At 34.8% G+C, this 14,951-nt stretch overlaps 1 protein-coding gene across 2 annotated transcripts; it reads right to left on the bottom strand.

Moving 5' to 3' along the window:
* Positions 1-130: 130 nt before the first annotated feature.
* On the bottom strand, positions 131-14,673 carry MRH2 (Armadillo/beta-catenin repeat family protein / kinesin motor family protein). Of its 2 annotated transcripts, none has more exons than XM_059602763.2 (21): positions 14,125-14,673; positions 12,859-12,959; positions 12,554-12,676; positions 11,669-11,854; positions 10,516-10,737; positions 10,236-10,398; positions 9,674-9,823; positions 8,427-8,515; positions 7,474-7,686; positions 7,079-7,213; positions 5,889-6,068; positions 5,405-5,584; positions 3,994-4,113; positions 3,709-3,837; positions 3,469-3,607; positions 3,260-3,352; positions 2,756-2,881; positions 1,554-1,679; positions 1,136-1,279; positions 925-1,053; positions 131-582 (listed from the first exon to the last, which is right to left on the bottom strand). In XM_059602763.2, the coding sequence occupies exons 1-21, from the start codon at positions 14,366-14,368 to the stop codon at positions 434-436; spliced, it is 3,141 nt and encodes a 1,046-aa protein (XP_059458746.2). In that variant the 5' UTR covers positions 14,369-14,673; the 3' UTR covers positions 131-433. The 2 variants fall into 2 exon arrangements, with proteins under 2 accessions (XP_059458746.2, XP_088373564.1); XM_088517438.1 differs by having other exon boundaries at positions 3,260-3,374; positions 3,455-3,607.
* Positions 14,674-14,951: the final 278 nt, after the last annotated feature.

Below are 14,951 nucleotides of genomic sequence, written 5' to 3' on the forward strand. Positions count from 1 at the left end.
GCATTGGGGCTGTGCTGAGAGCTAACTAACCTAGAGATTTTCTTCAACCTAGCGAGATGGGCTGTGGAATCTACACCAGTCGTCTGGAATTATACTTGAAAATCTGTGCTTTGATTATATAAGAAACTGATAAAACTAATAGCATTGCTGTCTATATATCATGAGCAATGGTCATATCAGATCATACCAGTGCCCTAGAGAAAAAACCACGGAAGAGAAATTTCACTACAATTTCCAAAAAATTAGCCATCAAAAGTGGCAAGCACAAAGTAATCCGAGAATAGGATTCTGGATTACACCCAGTTACAGTTTGAGTTTAACTCAGTTGTGGATTGTGTGTGTGTATATATATATATATATATATATATATATATATAGCAAATCTAACTAACATAAAAAGATGGCAAGGTTGTGAAGTCTGTACATTTGACTACTATGGCGCATTCATCTTAGCTTTAAGTGATGGATTCAATCTAAGCATCTTCTTTGCTAAGTTGCGGATATCTTCTCTACTGGACTCCTCTGATATTTGTATAAGCACTTTCACCCCACCACCAGATATGAAGTCTTTGGCGTTGTCCTCTGCAAATTTCAGTAGGTCATGCTGTGTTAACCATAAAGGATCTCAAAGAGACAGATAAGAAATTCACATTCATGTAATTGGGCATCTGAAATAAAGGAGACTCAACCAGCACATTTCAAGGAGTGTGTGAACAGGGATTTAAGAAAAGGCTGTGTATTTTTATTTTATAACTTTCTGATTCTAAGATCAAGTTTATCATACAAGTTTGTTATATACATCGTTACGTCTTTATTTCTCTGTACCTTTTAGATGGTATCTGTAAAGGGGTTCTAAGTTTCCTCTAAATTACAGTCCTTAAGTATTTCAAATCAACTAATGTCAAAGTGCAGTCAGACACTTACCGTTTTGTGCTAAATGGCAAAGAGCAAGCTCGATATGGCGTCGGGTTGAAGACGAAGTAGTATTAGAGTTGGCAATTAACCACGTAAGCACACCATCATCAATTAGAAGCGAACAACCCATTCTATGCCCTGCAAAAGTAAAGTCCTTCACATTCATGATAAGTAAAGATGACTGGTGTGTCATCCTGTATGCTATAAAACATCTACAAACCTTGAATAACTCCTCGGGATTCACATTTTGCAAAGTTAGCCAGTCCTCTAGCAACCTGTGCAATGACATCACTGCTCTCAGATCTAACCATTCCCAGGAGCGCCTTGATGCCTCCATCGTCTTTCAGCACCATGAGTAGCTTTTCTGTTAGAATACAAGAACAGCTGCATCAGATTACAAGTATATCTTCCTTCCAGGTATGATCTTTGGTGCTCTCTAAACCCTCAGTAAGAAGTTATTTCATTTATTTGATGGAAGATAAGTGGACCAGCCATATGTATTGACGCTTATAAGTAATGGAATTGAAGATGGAAGAAGATAAATTCAGTTTTTAGGACTTTGTTACTATACAAATCCATACAGCAAATTACTAAACTAGATTTTTTGACTGAATGCTGCAAAATCACCATCAGCTTACCATTTCCACATAAATTAGCAAGTGCACCAGCAACCATTCGTAGAGTTTGTGGATCGTCTGTTTTAGATGCTGTCTTTGCTAGAAGCTGAACGCCTCCTTTGTCCATTATTAAGCCTTGATTCATCTCTAGAACATTCAAATAAAGAAGGATGATAAATCTATAAAGGATATGTTGAGTTTTTCTGATGTCATCAGCAAAATCATTTTAGTGTTATCTAAAAGAATATTGAATCAATGCAAATAAGTGATGAAGCTCAGATGACCATGGTGTTCTATGGTACAATATTTGGGGAACAATGAAGATGCAATCATTTCCAGGTATATATCTTAAACCGGTAACAGTATACTATTGGTGATGAAGGAGATGGTCATGGAGCATCATCTTAAAAACGAAGTGGCTACTTGGCACAAAGTTGATTGCAATCCAGTAAATTAAAAAAATAATAATAAATAAATAAATAAAAGAAGAAGAAAAGGGAAGATTACATTATTGTGATGGCAATAAGTAATTTAATTTTTATTAGCAGATTTCTGTATTTCTTTCAAGAGAATTTTTCTTCTTGTCTTTTCTGAAGACAAGACACAAAATTGAGATCCTGCACAAATTTTTTGGGTTCTTGGAGGCCTTTTGACAACCTCAGCAATTTAATAAATTGTAACTTCTACAGAGTATCTGCATGGCAGAACATGAAGAGGCATAGCTGTCTATGGATTTAGACATGAGAGTTTATACTAGTTTAGTGGCCAGGTTGTTACCTATAACAACCATTGGAAGCATTAAGGACACCATGCACCTTTTAGGATTGTAATATGCATAGACAAGTTGCTAAACCCAACGAATGGATTCTTTCTAGTGAAAGAAAAATACACGGAATATTCTGCTCTGTACAAATAATCTTGCAACAAACATATTATTGGTTGATAACTGCAGCACGTGTATTGCAAGAAATTCTATATGCTCAGAGGAGTTTCTTAAAAGGATGTCTGCAAAAATCAATTTAGTAACATTATGCACTCGTGGAGAAGAAAAAAAAAAAAAACACAAAACAAAAAACAAAAATTGAAAATTAAAATTACAAATATGCTCTAATGCCCAAACACTTAGATTGTTTTGTATTATTTACAACCAGGCTATTTTATCAACATATTAAAGCAAAGTTTATAATGCATAATAATAAACATAGAGAAGGCTGCAAAATTACCATTCATTGCCAAATTGGCAATTGCCCCGGAAGCCACTCTAAGAATAGTTGTATTTTCTGATGATCGCAACAGCATAAGCAAAGCATCTAAACCTCCTTCCTCCACAATCCTTTTCTGATTAATATCTGAAAGCATATGCAAACATTAGTCATTACGCATGATAACAATCCTCGTGTTTATCAACTCTCCACTGAGAGAAAAGAAACCTAGCAATGACAAATTCATGGATAGCTTTTCAATTTGAATGCAGAAACGTATTCCATAGAAGAGCTGATCTACCATATGTGATGCTAAAATAGATGTGATACAGAAGGAACTTATAATTTTCTGCCATTAGCCATTAAATATTGTGACATAAAAAATGCCACGACAAAAGTAACAATTCATATCCTAATGCGGGGAAAGATAAAAGGACAAAAAGGCCTGAAATCAAGATTCTTTGAAGAAAAATTGATCAGCATCATATCATCTTTATGAAAAATTATAGGCAAAATGAAGTGCACCTTCAGCAGCAAGATTGGCTACCACCTTCACAGCATGAATTTGGATGCCGGAGTCTTCAGATGTCAATAATTGTAAAATCTTTTGAAGCCCAACTGAATTTGTGAAGTCAGACAACTTGTAAGTGATAATATCAGAGAAATCAAAAAGGGGAGAAAAGTAAAAAGAATTAATCAAGCTTTATTTGGCTCTATTACTGATAAAATCTTGCCTTCTTCACATATCTTTGCAATTGTTGCCCTCTGACCAGAGAGAGTCTCCCTTAATGGATTTGGCCTATATGAACCTGTTCGGCTCCCAACTTCTGAAGATTGTTTACTTATGTCTTCCTTCATATAAGATTTCTTGTCCTGTAAAACATTCAGATTTGAGAACCTAAACACTAATAAAAAAAACTTTTTTTTTTTTTTTTTTTTTTTTAATTTTCTTTTTTATGCATGAAACAACTTACCTCAAAATCACTCTCACTGTCAGGTACAGCCCTATTTAGTTTAACCAGCTCATTTTCAATACCCTTCCTCTGCTTCTCTTCTACTAATAGTCTTTTCCTCACAGAGTGAAGTTCTTTATTTAGCTTTGCCTTTTTACAAATAAATAAAAGTGATTAGTAATGTTTTAAGTTTCAACTAAAACATGTGTTACATGACTAGAATACAGATAAACTTATTAAGTCAATCTGCGTTACCAGGTAAGAGAACTCAAACCAAACCCATCTGATTTGGTATGTCAACCCTACCTTCTCTTCTAGTAGATCTTCATTTTCAGATTTCAATGATTGTAGTTCATTTAAAGTATTTTCATGTAGCTGATACATTTCTTGTAACCTCAACCCACGTTCATCAATCTCTTTCTGCCCCTGGATTTTGAAACAAATAACTATAATAAGAATGATGATCATTGTAGTCAGATGAACAATGCCACAAAAAGTGTGAATTATCAATGCTAGTAACAGCTGAAAGATAGTCGCATTGTGGAAGAGTTTTCCTCTCCAAGATAACTGTAGTAACACTTGGATGCAAAAGGGACACTGACATAGGGTTTTAGTGTTTGGCACTTGTAGGATGGCTCGATAGGGTTTATCCCAAAGTAAAATCAAGACATGAATGGTGGTGCCCAATATGTTATCTTCTGCATGGACACATTAGTTTTACTGAAATAGCCTCATTAATCAATTACATCACTGAAGGATGGAAAATAAGAAGTAAAAATAACTAAAGATACATTAATGAATAAGATAAGACGTTAAAAATAGCATCTATCAATAAGAAGTAAAAGGGAGCGACCATTACAATGCTGAAATATGAAGGTTGCTCCAAACACCTTTAACAAAGAGAAGATTTAATCCACTCTTTCATGAGTGGACATGGTATCTATATTGCCGACCATGTGCTGTTAGGTGCACAAGTTCTTAATTGATCAAATCTCCTGTCATGCCCTGACCATTAAAATTAATGGTCACAGAGTTTAAAGCAAGTAATACATCCAGGTTGATTGGTTGATTGTCCTATCACCCGTTAGCCTTGAGAGTTATGATAACAGAGTTTAACAAAGTGATTACAGACAAGTGAACCATGCAGCTGGAAGGTGTCAAAAAAAGGAGCAACTGAATACTAAATGTTGTTAAGTAAGTTTCACTTCACATATTGAAAAAGAAGGTTCTACAAAACCTCATGTATTTGTTAGGACATTCCATGCAAAGCGATGAAATATAGTCTCACAACAAGCACTTTAATGAAGTACAGGAAAATAACTGAGATCAGAAAATATTCTTAAAAAGACAATGTTTATAAAAAATAAAAATCATTAAAACCTAAGACAATCATCAATACCCTCCACTTTTTGTTTTTTGGAGGGGGGGTGGGGGGGGGGGGGGGGGGAGGGGAAGACATTTAAATGCATGAAAAACAAGTTGTGCTTTTGAAATCCTTCATTATACATTATTCATGGTGTTTGCAAAATCATTATTACTTAAGACAATCAAAAACCTGTTCCAGGAGGGGGTGGGAGCAAGAAGAAAAATGTTTTCATAGTTCTTATTATAACAAGAACAATTATGGAACTAAAGTTGAACATAAAGTCAAACATATATGGAGTAAATATATAAGACTCCATATAGCCTAATTTTTTATTTAGAGACAAAGGGTAACCTGTATTGAGTTTTGATGATCACTTAGGAGCCTCTTTGCCAAGTCTAATTGTTCTTCTGCACCTTCAAAACGGGCATGCTTATCCTGTAATTGCTCAACTAGTTCTGCTACTTTCTTTTCATACATCTGAGTGGTGTCTGCAAGGACCTTCTGATATCGAGAATTTTCTGTTTGATGTTCCTACTAGCAACAAAAAATAGCATTAGAATTTGTATTCATGTCACTAAAAATTGTGGTAAAATTATAATGTCTTATAATACAATGCAATATGGCATGAAGACGAGTGTCAAAGAAAATCAAAAAACAACACCTTTAATTAAAATTGAGTAAAACAAGTAACACAAAAGCATAAACCACATGTGAAGTTCTCCAAAAATGAAAAATCGCAGTGAGAACAAAACAGAAATAGTTAAGCCTGGAAAGCAAAAAAACAGGCAACAACATATAAACCATTTCTTTTGTATTCTATCCAGAAAGTACTAACCTGAATTGACATTTGATGCTCACTCAGGAGCTTCTTCATCAAATCTAATTGTTCCTGAGCACTTTCAGAGCAAGCACGCTTGTCTTCTATCTGTTTAATCAACTCTGCTATCTTCTTCTCATACATCTGAGTGGTATCAGCCAGTACTTGCTGGTATGTAGAATTTTCAAGTTGGTGTTGCTACTAACAATCAAACAGCAGTGTAAATGCTCATGCCCATATGTTCAGAAATTTTGGTAAAGAAAACAATTAAAGTATATGAAAAATGTTTATGGTAAACAAAATAGCTAAATTATATTTTACATAGCATCCCCAAAATAATAACGAAAGTATGAAGCTTTATCCAGAAAATGGAATTCTGAACATCACCAAGCCTATAAATCTTGTTGAACTTCCACACTGCAGCTAAAAACTAAGCCAGTCCCATCAGTGGAACATTTATTCTGCATGTTTAGAATTTTAACCAGACTACAGGTGTAAAGTGCTGCTGTAAGTCATGAGAAAAAGAAGTCCAAAAAAAGAAGAGAAAACAACTACACCACCATATAGGAGATGACACATTTAGTGTATGCAATGTTTTCCATATTTTATTAGGTTTTGGTTTTCTCTACTCGTTGAGTGCCACCATGACAGGGAAAATACGCGTTTAATTAAGATGATCCAAAGTGGGCACATGAGTAATCGCCGCTCATCCGGAGGCCTCCATTTTATTCATTGTTATGGTGAAACCCTTATGTGGTTAATACTCTATCTAATGTTTCATATCTTTTAGATATGTAAAGGTCAGAGTCGAGCAAACAAAAAGAATGAGGGATAGAGCAGAATTTTCATCAAAGATGTGAAAACCGAGGCCATTTATCCACTTGATTCAGTAATGTTTTTGGTTAAAACTGTTAATGAGGTGATCTGTTAATTCCCCACCGCTAACCTGTAGTCTTAATAACAAACTTAAGTAGGGTTGTTCTCTGTGGAACTCAAAACCATGAGAAGAGAAACTCTCATTTTTAATATAATCCAATAGGAGGTGAACTAGAATATATAACAAAGTTCAATTTTAGTTGATTAATAGACATATTACACTATATGAAATTAGTTAAACTGAAGATGAATTTCAGCAGATAAATAGTCGAGGAAAAAAAGAAACTAGGCAAACAAACTTAAATTCGAAATTGGAAAAAAGAAGGCAGTACCTTGCTATTTTGTAAACTTGTTTCCAGGTGTGCAACTTTATCATGCATCATATTGGTTAGATCTTTGCGATAGTTTAATTCATTTACGATGCTTTTCATATCCGATTCCAAACGAGTGTTTTCCTTTTCCAAAAACTGCAAGAATGTAGTATTAGTGAGAAAATAATAATTAGAAGAAATTACTACATAAACATTTCAGTGAAGCACTAATAACTATATGTAATTATAAACAAGTCAGATTATTAGAATGAGAAAGTAAGCATATCTCTAGACATTGAAGACTCATATATGATTAACTGAATTCACAAAAAATATTGACATTTGATTCACTGAATGCGCAAAAAAGATACCTAACCAACAAATTGCAGCAATATACTTGCAGGAAAGACAACTACCTCAGACCTTGAGACTAGAACTTTTTTTGCTTCAGAAAAAGAATCTTGACACTCCCTGAGCCGTTTTTCCAATTCGTATTTGTCATCATCTCTCAACTTTTGTTGCCTTTCAACTTCTGCAGTAAGATAATCTACTTGATTCTCAAGCTTCCGACATAAACTTTCATAATCAAATTCTTCTTTGAGCTTTACCATGTTTACTATTTTCATTGCCTACAAAAGAAACAAATTGTTAGCCTGCGAGATATGCAAGTACCATTATAATTGATGAGTTATATTTTTTAAGACTCCAAGACTTGGCGAATTGGGCATTCTCTAGGACAAAATAGCAGTCAACTTCGAGTGGTTTTGTTCTCTAATCTGTTTCCATACATGGTCTGCGGCCCTGGGACGGTTTTTCAACTGTCTCCCAAGTGTCCCTTCTACTGATATTAAACTTAAGCGGGGACTAGATTCCTCCCCCAATTTAATCACAAAATACTTGCTATACAATTAAAACAAGACCAGGAAGGGCACAGCAGAATGCATACTTCACTTTAATTATATGTCAATGTTAATATTACTATTTCCAATATTATTATTTGATGCAAGCCATGTAGACTTGAAACAGAAGATAAATGTTGTATATGATTAAATGAAGAAAACTCAACACATACTTTAAGTAATTTTTTTTTTTTTTTGGTACCCATTACAATGCAGAATCAGTCCAACGAAAGATGTCCCATAAAAATATTCCCAGAGCATTGACTGCTTTTGTAATAAGATCATAACATCCAGAGTCATAGTTATTCTGTTTCAGATAATTAAAAGATTGAAACATCACAGCAACAATAAAATGGAGAGAGAGAGAGAGAGAGAGAGAGGTCAGTAGATGATCGACCACATGAAATAGCCTATAGATTTACAAGAAAAATCCAGAATTTGTAAATTATAAAGTTCTTTATCCAACATACCCGCTGTCCAAACATTATCGTGCTAGCAGTTTCTGCATGGTGCCGTGCAGATGGCCCGATTGTTATTATAAGTGAAGTCCTCGCAGAGCCTATTTCATAAAAGCCATGTTGAATTTAAATAAACGAAAAATATTCTTATTGAAAGCAAATAAAACAACAAGAACACTACAACAATGTGAAAACAATCCCTCACAAACTGCACAAGGTTTACCTTGGCTCAAGTATAATTTCCTTGATTGTAACTTTTGAAGTTTCACAGACCAAATTGAAACTTCATGTATTTTTCAGGGACCAAAATGGGTGTTTTCCCTACTTTTTGCATATGATCAACAACTCTACAGGTCTGTTTGAATTTACCATTTCAAAAAGTACAATTTGAAAAGGTGATTTTTAAAAACACAGTTAAGCGTTTAGCAAAATCCAATTTGGCTTTTAAAATTGCAGTTTAATCTTTAAAATTGTGCATTTTCAAAAGGCACACAATTGCTTACGATTTGAAAATGCAAATTTTCTTTATTTTCAAATTGCAATTTTTTAAAAACACAATCCCAAACGATCCATTTTCTATGATTGGGTTTAAAATGGCACTTTTTGTCTATAAAATCACAATGTCAAACACTCTAATTATGATTCACTAATTTTCACATAGGCCAGAAATCTATAATATTTTGTTGAATGGCATCCTATAAAATGACTAAAGGATACAGAAGAGGCATATTGGTTGGTCATGTGAATACACACGAATCAAAGAAGAGTGGGGAACCTCTTGCTGGTTTTTGGAATTTGACATTAGGAAGTGTTTTCACACCATCGACTCGTCTTAATCTTTAAGAAAGAGATCGACAATCCCAAGTTCTTTTACTCCATTCAAAAAGTCTTTCCCACCGGGCTACTCGTAGGAGGTGAGGAGGGCCCTTACTCCCCTTCACTCTTGAACTAGACTCAACTGAGTGCGCCTCCTATAGTATGGTATCTTTTCTGTATATAAGCTATATCAACATAGCCAACTAGAAAACTCATCTGCTTGTCAATTAATTCTTGGTGTAATACTCACTCATAAATGATTGGTGTCAGAATTTTTGGTGTGATATTCCAATGACAGTACCATTGATATAACAAAAAAAAAAAAAGGCTTAGGATAATTAGAAATTCTTCGTATAATTAGATGCAAAAAGATACAAGAAAGGTGTGATATTCCAAAGATATCAGTTTACTAGAGAAAAATAGCAGAGAGTAAAAAGGATCACCTCCAAATGAATCACGAAGCAATCTTGTCAGCTTAGAATCTCTAGTAGGTATGTGTGGGCTGTTTTCAGCCAATGCATTTATACATTTTCCAAGGGAACTGAGAGAAAGATTAATAAACTTAGCCTCTTCAAGTAAAGGGCCTTCACTTCCTGCAACATGAAAATGAAATATAAATTCTTAGAGGATAATAAGTATCATGAAAAGTGAAACTTTTCATATTTTACTATTTACAAAAAAAAAAAAAAAAAACCCTAAATAATTTTAAAACCCAACAATTATAAAATATTCTAAGTCCACGCATGGTAATGTTGTTCTAATATCCCAGTAGAAATTAATAATAGTAATAATAGCAATATTTAATAATAAAACTAATATACTGAAAACAAACAAGATAAAATAGGTGGAAACATCTCAAAAACAAATTAAGGTTGAGATTATTGAGCCTAAAAGTTGATTAAAAAGAAAATTCAGGGGTAATATGAAACCAAAATGGTAGCATTTTAGATGAATACTATGCAACCAAAAGGGTATCATTTTAGCTGTATAGTAACAAAGACAAACCAGATTTGTCTATCCTTTCAGATCCGGCAAGATCCACAATCAGCAACTTGCTTTTTCGGACTATAGGTACGTTGTTGCCATCAAATAAATCACTTCTATTGCCCTTCTCTCGAGAAATAATCTCATCATTGACTTTTTCATGGACAGATCTTCGAATATAAACCTATAAAAAGGAAAGGTTTGAAATGCTCATTATTTAGGGGAAAAAAACATAACAAAAACATTCTGTACAGTTTTAGCCCATTGATTGAGAAGGTCTGAAACCCTGGAAAATACTCACAGTGAGAATTGCATGACTACGAGAAGATTCGGTATTCATCTTTGTATTAGCTGCATGACGGTTTGTCTCACCAACTTGTAGTAGCTGTAGAAAATGATCGAGATCTTGTACTTTAACTATTGTAGCACCAGGCAATGACACTTCACCGGTCTTTGGGTCCTCATTAATAGGAATATTAGTCTTTTCTGGAGCAAGCAAATCTTGTATAGATTCCATATACAACTGGAACAACAACAAGAAATAACAAAGGAGTGATCAGCTGTCATAGCAGTAAACATCCAAAATTATTTTGTAACATATGCAGTCTGGTGACAAGTGAGCATCATAGTCAGCAAGAGAATCATGAAATGCATCTACGAAAATAGTACATTCACAATCTTTCCAGCTTTCAAGCCTGAAAACCTATTATCCATTGTGATTTTCTTAAATTGAATCCAAAGAACCGTTCTTACAATGTCTGGCTTGCATTAAATCCATCTTCTCTATACCACATTGGAAATTCAACAGTAGAGGTGAGTTTATTAGCCCCCCATATATTCAATTCATCACATACTTTTAACCACATTGGAAATTCAACAGTAGAGGTGAGTTTATTAGCCCCCCATATATTCAATTCATCACATACTTTTAACCACATTGGAAAATCAACAGTAGAGGTGAGTTTATTAGCCCCACGTATATTCAATTCATCACATACTTTTAATAAGTAATAAAATTCATTCAAGACAAGAAAGGGCATGACCCTAGTACATGGGAAGAAGCGTACCAGAGCGACTCAAGAGGGGAAAACAAAATGACCACCTAGGATCTAAGATTACAAAGATCCAAAAACTCTGAGAAAGACAAGTGATACAAAACCCCCTCAGGCCCTCATCCAGTTAAAAGTTCGTCACATTAATGTTTCCAGGTTTGTCCATAACCTTCCAGAATCTTCAAAAGTTCAAAACATTCTTGTTGTATTTTAAAACATTATTGAGCAGAATCTATACATTGAAGCATGCCTATTAAAAATGATCGAAGCAAGTTTAAGAACTTCAAAGACACGGAAACAGGCCATTATAGAAGATGCTCACCCTCGACAACTTTAAATAAAAAAAAATACTGTGCACACAGAAACACAAGACAAGCAAGTCTTAATGCAACACTTCAATACCTGCAAATAGGAGACTTCTACACTGTCAGAAGCAGGAGATGTATTGGCAATAATGCCTTCCAGTGCTCTAACCATAATACCTCGCTCAGATGGGTCATCTTTACCCAGCCTTCCAACTGTATAAGTTTTACCAGTACCTGTTTGACCGTAAGCCATCACTGTCCCATTATATCCATTCAATACACTCTGCAAAAGTATATCAACATTAAATTGTAATAATTAAAGTGTCATTCCATCCATTTTTTTTTTCAAAATTAATTGCTTCTTTGACAATGGAGATAGGGATGTGAATTTAGGCTTCAAATTGAACAATTAAAATGATTACTCCTCCATCCCAAATTGTCTCATTTTGAAGAGACACAAATGTCAAAAAGAATTATTAGCTACCAAAATTAATGTGTTGCACATCATATATTTGTAAAGTTCTTACTTTGAAAAAATAACACTAATTGGCTATGGTGTCCAAAATTTCCCTTTTTAATTTAGATTGCTTTCTTTTAGACATTTAAGCTTATTTAGATTAAGGGTAATTGGAAACTTGAAAATCTTAAAGCTTTGAGTTTTTTTTTTTCTTTTTTCAAATTGACACTGAATTTTTGATGGATGACAACGGAATGTGTCACATCCAATTTCGGATGGGGAGATTTATAAGCCACATAAATTCATGCATCCATAGAGTCTCACGCACTAAGAGCATTTCAAATTTGTCAGTGTCATACTCATAAAGCAATTTAGAGCTGGTAATCCCCAAGCAATAAATTTACAATATTCTAAATTGCTAATCTATGTTGTCAAGTTGTCTTCAGCACAAGGACTTCCCTGTAAAGCTGAATGGTTAATAAATAGTTCTTAAAACTGTGACTTAAACGGTAGTTTTCACTTTACCTCAACTACAGGTTTTGCAACCACTTCGTAAACACGCTTTTGAGAGGCAGTTTCTGTAAAAAGTTCATCAAATCTATAAGACTCAGAACTCCAGTTGTTCTTTCTCAACTTTAACCGCTTCAGCTACATGGAGGCAACCGGCATAAAGAAAAAGAACTATTCAATTAATCCAAAGGTTCTGATGGCTAGAGTTTGTTCAAAACATAAAACATGTGTGTGTGTGTGTGTGTGAGAGAGAGAGAGAGAGAGAGAGAGAGAGAGAGATTTAACATCAGTGTAATCTTTGAGTGGTACATATAAATCACCTCTGGTTGTAACTCAACACAATCAGAAAAATCAGCATCTGAAAGGAGATCTTCGGCATTTCTTGGTCGAAGTCTGACAGCAACTCTCACCCTTCCAGGATCTGTGCTAAGGATTAAATCCAAGAACTTCATAAATATATCTTTCAATCCAGCTTTGGCAATTTGTAATCACATTATGTAGGACACTGGTTTTTACTTCATTCAATGAAGCAATATTATGCACAGAGAGGCAGCTATAGATGTTTTTGCCTTATAATCAATCTATTCCTGTACACCCCTGGTTGTGAATGGTCATACTAAACAAAGTTCCTTATAACCTCATTTTGGACATTAAGTAGCTCATGAACAATGTTGCTTCTTTATGTATATGAATGTTAATTGATGGGTTTTAATCAAATTCATTGTAAGTTATGTTTAAAGAAGAAATCATTTTGTGAAGAAATCCAATATTCAGCTCACTTGGTTGAAAAAAAACCACTTTCAAAAGGGATTCAGGATGGTCAGCATAGTTATAATACTTGCTATTAACACTTCTTTTTTTTTTTTTTCTTTTTTTTTTTTCTCAGGACTAGTTTTATATCGTTTCACAATGTCCCAGGGTAACAATGAAGGAACTCATTTAATATTGTTATTTATGAATAAATTCATAAATTTCATGTCCAATGACAAACTGTGTTGTTCATCATAGGTTTTATTTATATCTGTTGAGCCAAATACTCCTCAATGATCACGTCATGTGAGAATTTATACTAATATTTTGCGTGTGCTTCGATCCAATATGAGACTGACAAGTTTGATTCAAAACCTTTTTCAATAGGAATCTCTCTTTAAGTTTCTACATGTATCTCTGATGCCATAAAATTGCCCAAAGAGACTTCAAATTCTCTCATCCAATTCAGCATTCTATCCCTTCAATGCTTCAAACAATACCCAAGTTTCCCCACATCTTCAAGCAGCCACATAAGTACAGGAAAAGAAAACATTGTAAAAGGAATATTTGAAACTCACATCCCCACAAAGCCAAAAGGAAAAACCTCTTAACGCAGTCGTACAATCTAAACAACCCAATATAAATAACAAATAAACCGAAGCATTTGAAATTCAAAGACTACTTTACGCTAATCCTTCACATTTGAAAAACCCCATTATTGACGTATAGCAGAACATACAAAGATAAGTGCACAGTTCATATGCGTGTATACACAGAGAGAGAGAGAGAGAGAGAGAGAGAGAGAGAGAAACAGAGAGAGACAGAGAGAGACAGACCTTCATCGGTGTCAAAAGAGTGAGTACGGGAAGTGGGGGTGACAGAGCGTCTGGAAGAGGCGGTGGGCTTCGGCCGACCCGGATTATGATGGGTTTGAGCATGAGACGGACCACTTCTAGCAGACGAGGAAGAAGAAGAAAAAGAAGAAGAAGAAGAAGAAGAAGAAGAAGAAGACCCATGTGGTGGATGAGGAACATGATGATGCGCTTGTCTCTCAGGCCTATTGGAGGACCTGGAAGCCATGCCTATTCGACCCCAAAAGACAGAGTAGTCACAACATTCCTTCTGGTTCCAGATAGAGACCAATGAAATAGAAAAACCCAGCACAGATGTCCAAAGAGAGAGGTGTCAAAAGTGGGTTTGGCAGCAACTACCGTCACTCTTCTATAAAAAATTCCAAAAGAAACAGTCAAAACAAGGTTGAGGCCGGCACGACGCGAGCTTGCTTTGGGAAAGACAGCGGAACTGGCCGTGGCTCCCTTCCCGCGTTGTTGCGTAGTTTTCCGTTGCGCCGGTGAGTGATTAGACGGCAAATTATTTTTCAAAAAGAAGCTCTATACGGACTACACCAGCACATCTGTAGATGACATGACATAAAAATTCCAAATAGGCCCCCTTCCCCGGGCCCCATTAATGTGAATAGAGAAAGAGCTGGTGATGGCTTCTTCTTTACGGTTTTTTATTTTTAGGCCAGGCTGGATTTTTTCACCGAGCAGTAAAATTTTTTTTTTTTTTTTTTTTTTTAAGTATAAAATTATATAGGTTAATTTTAAGGTACTTCGTGCGTTAAGAAATTAATAGATCTGTCATACAAAGCGAAAAACTA

Source organism: Corylus avellana, chromosome 6, assembly GCF_965113065.1.
Source record: "Corylus avellana chromosome 6, dhCorAvel1.hap1.2, whole genome shotgun sequence".
In the NCBI taxonomy this organism is placed as follows: Eukaryota; Viridiplantae; Streptophyta; class Magnoliopsida; order Fagales; family Betulaceae; genus Corylus; species Corylus avellana.